Source organism: Pyxicephalus adspersus, chromosome 9 (genome assembly GCF_032062135.1).
Source record: "Pyxicephalus adspersus chromosome 9, UCB_Pads_2.0, whole genome shotgun sequence".
In the NCBI taxonomy this organism is placed as follows: Eukaryota; Metazoa; Chordata; class Amphibia; order Anura; family Pyxicephalidae; genus Pyxicephalus; species Pyxicephalus adspersus.
In genome coordinates, this window is record NC_092866.1 from 528,543 (window position 1) to 535,366 (window position 6,824).

General features: G+C 52.4%; 2 protein-coding genes across 3 annotated transcripts in view; both read left to right on the top strand.

Moving 5' to 3' along the window:
- Positions 1–2,838: 2,838 nt before the first annotated feature.
- Positions 2,839–6,824, top strand: part of FCSK (fucose kinase) — a 13,040-nt gene continuing 9,054 nt past the window's right edge. Inside the window, exons 1-9 of one of the 2 annotated variants that reach the window (XM_072422816.1) lie at positions 2,839–3,300; positions 4,755–4,906; positions 5,013–5,063; positions 5,137–5,262; positions 5,418–5,490; positions 5,649–5,746; positions 5,819–5,899; positions 6,270–6,389; positions 6,463–6,610. In XM_072422816.1, coding sequence (XP_072278917.1) covers positions 3,225–3,300; positions 4,755–4,906; positions 5,013–5,063; positions 5,137–5,262; positions 5,418–5,490; positions 5,649–5,746; positions 5,819–5,899; positions 6,270–6,389; positions 6,463–6,610 — 925 coding nt within the window. In that variant the 5' untranslated portion in view covers positions 2,839–3,224. Of the gene's footprint in view, positions 3,301–4,754; positions 4,907–5,012; positions 5,263–5,417; positions 5,491–5,621; positions 5,747–5,818; positions 5,900–6,269; positions 6,390–6,462; positions 6,611–6,824 lie in introns of those variants that run through there. The other variant, XM_072422817.1, reaches the window with a different exon arrangement.
- The window catches only part of SF3B3 (splicing factor 3b subunit 3), a gene marked incomplete at its 5' end in the record, with an annotated part of 43,206 nt that continues 40,341 nt past the window's right edge, over positions 3,960–6,824 (top strand). The window contains 1 exon segment of the mRNA XM_072422825.1: positions 3,960–4,286. Coding sequence (XP_072278926.1) covers positions 3,960–4,286 — 327 coding nt within the window.

The following is a 6,824-nucleotide window of genomic DNA, read 5'->3' on the forward strand; positions in this document are numbered from 1 at the left end:
CATTGTCATCCTCATCTCTGCTCTAATATATAATTGTCATCCCCATCCCTGCTCTGATGTATCATTGTCATCCCCATCCCTGCTCTGATGTATCATTGTCATCCCCATCCCTGCTCTGATGTATCATTGTCATCCCCATCCCTGCTCTGATATATCATTGTCATCCCCATCCCTGCTCTGATACACACACATGGTCCTCCACCCCCACCAATGGCCCCTTCTCTGCATGGCTTCTATAACACCTCCCCCCTCACCTTCCATCATTATCAGTGATTTCAGTATCTTTACCTCCTCCTCTAAACTCCTTAATGGTCCTCTAAGCCCAGCAATGGTTCTTCTCCCCTTCCAATGGTCCCCCTTTCCCACCAATGGTCCTTCACCCCCACCATTGGTTCTCCATCCTCACTAATGGTCCTCCACCACCTGCACCGATACCCTCTTCCTCTGGTCCCCTTCTCTGCATGCGTTCTCTAGCACCTCCTCCCCTAAACTCCTCAATGGTCCTCTACCCCCACCAATGGTTCCCCACCCTCACCAATGGTCCTCCTTCCTCACCAAAGGTCCTTCACCCCCACCAATAGTCCTTCCCCCTCACCAATGGCCCTTCACCCTCACCAATGGTCCTTCCCCCTCACCAATGGCCCTTCCCCCTCACCAATGGCCCTTGCCCCTCACCAATGGTCCTTCACCCCCACCAAACAGTCCTTCCCCTTACCAATGGTCCTTACCCCTCACCAAAGGTCCTTCACCCTCACCAATGGTCCTTCACCCTCACCAATGGTCCTCCACCCTTACCAAAAGTCCTTCACACCCACCAATAGTCCTTCCCCCTCACCAATGGTCCTTCACCCCCACCAATGGCCCTCCACCCTTACCAATGGTCCTCCACCCCCATCAATGGTCCTCCACCCCCATCAATGGTCCTCCACCCTTACCAAAAGTCCTTCACACCCACCAATAGTCCTCCACCTTCACCAATGGTCCTTTACCACCACCTATGGCCCTTCACTCCCACCAATCTTTCCCTACCAATGGTCATCCATGTCCAACAATAGTCTCCACCCCTAATGATAGTATTCTAACCAATGGTCCTCCTTCATCAATGGTCCTTTATCCCCATTAGTTGTCCTCCGCCTCTGCTATTAGTCCTCCACCCTGGACACAAGGGGGAGCCACACTCCTGTCTCTGTTCTGTCACAAACCTTTCTACCTCTAAATTCTCTTTCAGGCTACAACCTAATAACATTAACCCTGCCCCCCCCCCCCGCCTTGAAATGGGGGTCCTTTTTTATGACCTCCTCATTCATGTGCTCCTCGTTGTTGGCCTCTTCATTCATGTTCTCATTCATTTCCTCTTCGTTCATGTCCTCCTGCTTCATCAAACATGTAGGAACAGAACTTGTGGTGTTTTCATGATATCCGTCCTCTGCCTATGATTTTGATATCGGTAGATACCCCCCAACTACCCCAACCCTAATGCCTGGGGGTGAAGGGTGACCTCTGACAATGGTGTTATGTTAATGGGGTGAAGATGATCCCACCGCCCCCCATTATAGACTTCTCATCACCCCCATCATGCTCTGCACCCCCCCCCCTCCCCAACTGGTGGTTGTGTGCCATGGGATTTGGGGTCCTCCTCCTCCCCACAACCCTAAAACCAGGGGGATGATGGTAGTCGGCAGTTTCTCCCCTACATTGCATTGAGACAGAAATGGCGCCATAAACCAATGACGTGTCCTGCGTGTTGGCAGCTCGTTCCTCACACATCTTTACACGCATGTAGCAGTCTGCTGGCTTAGGCACAACATGGACAGGAAGGGTTTTAGACAAAATGGGGCCCTAAAACACAGCATTTCTAGCTCCCCAGACATTGGGGCCATCTGCCCAGCTTACCTCCCAAATCTAATCAGTGTACACCCCACCAATCAGATGACTCCAATCTCATGCCAATCATATATCTAATGTCATCGCAGCAACTTGATTGGCTGATAAAAGCCTGCTACAGAGATTTAGCCACACCCCCTCTGAAAGACGCTGATCAATTTTGGCTGCACAAATATAACATTGGAAACTTGGAGAACAAATTACTGCTATAAAGATTTCACTCATCGCTCACCTCTCACCCATTACTTTCCTATATAGCTCTGACATATACCATAGTGCTGTACAGAGATCACTGAGCCAGTCCCATCAGTCTCTGTACAGAGGAGCTGACACTCTAATGTCACCCCACAGTCACACACTATTATTATACATTTATATAGCTCTGACATATACCATAGTGCTGTACAGGGATCAGTGGTGTCATATGTCTGGCAGGTTTGGTTGAAGTGTCCTCATGTGTTTCTTAGTGGTGATGAAACATTCATTCAATTTTTTATATATAGGTGCTCTGTCTATATCTTTTTGGTGTTCTATCGCCCCCTAGCGGTTTTCGACGTATCCTGTTCCATCGGTTGCTCTTAGCCTACAGCTCCCAGAGGGCAGTGCGTGGTCATGTGACCCAAGTTCCTGAAACAGCTCAGCTTTGAGAGTTCGGTGAGTGTCTGTTCAGTGTTAATGGTGGAGGGGACACCGCTCACAGTGCAGGAAGGGCTTGGGGTCAGTCCCTGGGCAGGTGGGAGTTAGGGTCAGTCCCTGGGCAGGCGGAGGTTAGGTTCAGTCCCTGGGCAGGAGGTGGTTAGGTTCAGTCCCTGGGCCGGAGGGGGTTAGGGTTAGTCCCTGGGCCGAAGGGGGTTAGGGTCAGTCCCAGGGCAGGAGGGGGTTAGGGTCAGTCCCTGGGCCGGAGGGGGTTAGGTTCAGTCCCTGAGCAGGCGGGGGTTAGGTTCAGTCCCTGGGCCGGAGGGGGTTAGGGTCAGTCCCTGGGCAGGCGGGGATTAGGGTCAGTCCCTGGGCCGGAGGGGGTTAGGGTCAGTCCCTGGGCCGGAGGTGGTTAGGGTCAGTCCCTGGGCAGGAGGTGGTTAGGGTTAGTCCCTGGGCAGGAAGGGATTACGGTCAGTCTCTGGGGAGAAAGGAGTTGCCCCTCTACCCCCAATGTCCCCGGGAATTTCACCAGCACATGTGGGTGATAGAAGGAAGTGTCAGGTGGTTTGGGGTGGAGTGGCGCTGATCACACTGTAGAGGGGAATGGAGCGTCCAATGATCTGATCACCTCCACCTGATTTCAGTCCTGTTTGTGGTGGAGTCTCAGGCTGTTTTTCTGTCTCTGCAGGTTTGGGGCCAGGATGGGGTCACAAGCTGACTGGACGGTTCTGGTTCTCACCTGTCAGCATAAAGACAGTGTCTCTGCCTTCCAGAGAGGTGAGCACCGCCCCTCTGCTCCACCTGACCCCATTTCCATATATTATACAAGATTCTCCCATTACTCCTCCCCCATTCATTATACTTTTACAGGATCCTCCCCTTACGCCTTCATATTTTTACAGGACCCTCCCCCTTCATTATACATATACAGGACCCTCCCCTTACTCCTCACCCTTCATTTTACATATACAGGACTCTCCCCCTACTCCACCCCCTTCATTATCCAGATAAGGACCCTCCACTTACTCCACCCTTATAAATTGTACATATATAGGACCCTCCCCTGACTCCTCCTCCCTACATTATACATAAACAGGACCCTCCCCTGACTCCTCCTCCATACATTATACATATACAGGACTCTCCCTTTACTTCCATACAATATACATATAAAGGATCTTCCTCCTATTCCTCACTGATACATTATACTCATACAGGACCCTCCTTATACTCCACCCCTATACATTATACATATACAGGACCCTCCTTATACTCCACCCCCATACATTATACATATACAGGACGGTTATTTGGGCCCCTAGACTGGCCGGGGTTATTTGGGCCCCTAGACTGGCCGGGGTTATTTGGGCCCCTAGACTGGCCGGGGTTATTTGGGCCCTACTCTCTCTAACTTTTCTTCTTCCCTCCCTGAATAGGAACCAAGCTACAGGAGATTGTTGTTTCCCGGGGAAAGATTTTGGAGTTGCTCCGGCCTGATGCTAACACAGGAAAGGTCCACACGTTACTGACGGTGGAAGTGTTCGGGGTTATCCGCTCCCTCATGGCTTTCCGGCTGACTGGAGGTACCAAGGATTACATTGTGGTGGGCAGTGACTCCGGGCGGATTATTATTCTGGAATATCACCCCTCTAAGAATATGTTTGAGAAGATTCACCAGGAAACCTTCGGGAAGAGCGGCTGCAGAAGAATTGTCCCTGGGCAGTTCCTGGCTGTGGACCCCAAGGGCCGAGCTGTGATGATAAGTGAGTGGTCACATGGTGGGGGGTGATGCCCAGGCAGAGGTGCATGGGGGGGGCTGTGGGAGTCCCTGTAATTTATCAGCCTGGTGTGATGAGTTCTCATGTCTCTTCTCTGATGAATATGAAGAAGATGTAAAGATTCTGATCGGCTGAATATTCACCAAACGGGGGGGGGGGGTGAGTATGGAAAATACCCCCTGGGTACCTTCCTGTGGTCAGCTGACAACCCTGATTCTGCTGCCCTCCCCCCACATCAATATTCCCATCACATGAGGAGGAGTTCTGTAGTCCGGCGGGGGGGGGGGTCCACCCCTATACATTATACATATGCAGGACCCTCCCTATACTCCACCCCCATACATTATACATATACAGGACCCTCCCTATACTCCACCCCCATACATTATACATATACAGGACCCTCCCTTTTTGCATACATTTATTAATATTAATGTAATTTTTTCCACCCAGAACTGGAGATCAGGCAGCGGCGTGGAGTTCTGCCCCCTGACACGCTGCTGCTTACGGTGGAGGACCCCCAGGCTCATGTGGGTAGTGGTGGAGCCACTCTGAATGCTCTGCTGGTGGCTGCGGAGCACCTGAGTGCTCGTGCCGGGTACACGGTGAGTTATTTGACTTCCTGTTGTCCCCGGGGTGTCACGCCCCATATTGCAGTCATTTCCAGATTAAAGAGAACCTGTCATTGTCTCTGTTCTGTCCTCCCGCCAGGTTGTGTCTTCAGATGTCCTGCAGGGGGCGCGACTCCTCATTCTGCACACGGTGAGTGAACGAACAGCAAAGATAATTGGCATCCTGAGACTAATCCCTAACATTCCGTGTCTGTTCCTGGAAGGGCCGGGACTTCCTGTTTGATGACTGTGGTCGCGGCTTCACCGTTCTACCCCTGGAGGATCCCCGGGCGCCAGTAGAATCCGTCACCTGCAACCTGGACAACCTGCTGAATGTGCTGACATACCAGGTGGGTGGGGTAGGTTTGGGGGTGGATAGTGGGCCTGGGTGCGGGGATTGCATGCTGTGGCCCCTGGGGCAGGACATGATTGGGTTTTGTTATCGGTGGGGCAGAAGGGGACAGGAATTCTGTGTGTGGTATGTAATGTGATCTCTCTGACTCAGCTGTGCCCCGGATCTCCTCCTGGTGTTTGGGTCTGCAGCACCGATATGACATTGACTCTGCGCTCCATGCCAGGTGAGTCCTGAGGATAATGCAACCTCCTTTCATCGTAGGGAATGTGATTTATCCTTCTTCAGGTCCTCTGTCATCTTCATCCTTGTGCTTCTGCCTCCTCTGTCTCTGTGTTCTGTCATCTCCTGAGGCAGTTTGTGATTGCAGTGTGTTATGTTCAGGAATAGATTGGTCCTGCTTTTGGGGTGCTCGTGTCATCGCTCTCCCAGGGTCCCCGGAATACGCTCGGGATCATGGAGTGTATCTGACAGATGAGAAGGTCGGTGGTGTCAGCCGGGGTGGGGGGTGCAGAGAAAAAACCGGAGGTGACGATTTCTCTTCTGTGTTCCAGGGGATGGTGAGAGACATCATCTACCGGGGGAGTGAGCAGAGGATCAGCACCTGTCTGCTGGAGGATCAACATGTCCCCCTGGTAAGAGATGGGGCCCTATAGGAGCCGGGTATACGGGTCACACTGACCTCCCATTGGCTGAAAGTTCTTCACTCCACGCCCCATCCATCCTTTACCCCCCACAAGATACTGGTGTGACACAAGCAGTCTATGGGCCCCCTGGAAGTCATTCTCCGGTCCCCGGGATGTCAGTCTGTGGGTGTCTCCGGTTCCCGGGATGTCGGTCTGTGGGTGTCTCCGGTCCCCGGGATGTCGGTCTGTGGGTGTCTCCGGGATGTCGGTCTGTGGGTGTCTCGGGTCCCCGGGATGTCAGTCTGTGGGTGTCTCGGGTCCCCGGGATGTCTTGGCACTCCTCTCATTGAGTAATCTCCGGTGTTTGTGTCCTTGCCAGGTGTCTGGAATCGTTTTCCTCTCCTCAGAAGCAGCTGAGCGTTTCCTCGGCACTCTGACCTCCTCTCCTCTGGATGGATGTACATACCAGGGACTTGACTCTGGAGCGGAACCCCTGGAGGTATGTAAGTGGCTCTGTGCCCCCGTGTATTGTATAGATGTATTGAGGAGTTGATATTTATTGTGTCCGGCAGATTTCTCTCTTTTTGGATGTGCTGATGAGTATGTGTGAGGACGTCACCGAGGAATCATTTCTTGGTGGAGCTGCAGGGCTCAGCGATCGCTCTAGAAGTGCTCGGATAGTGCTATGGAAGGAGCTGCACGATCTTCCCCTGAGCATGGGTGAGGGGCTGTCAGTCTTGTCAGAAGAGCTGAAACTCTAAATCAGTTTTATTGGTGTATGGAGGAGCCCTCTGTTCTAAATATTTATTACATGTTGGTGACGCTCTCCTGTATATTGTGGGTGGGTGACGCTCCCCTGTACTGTGCGGGTGGGCGACGCTCCCCTGTACTGTGCGGGTGGGTGACGCTCTCCTGTACTGTGCGGGTGGGTGAC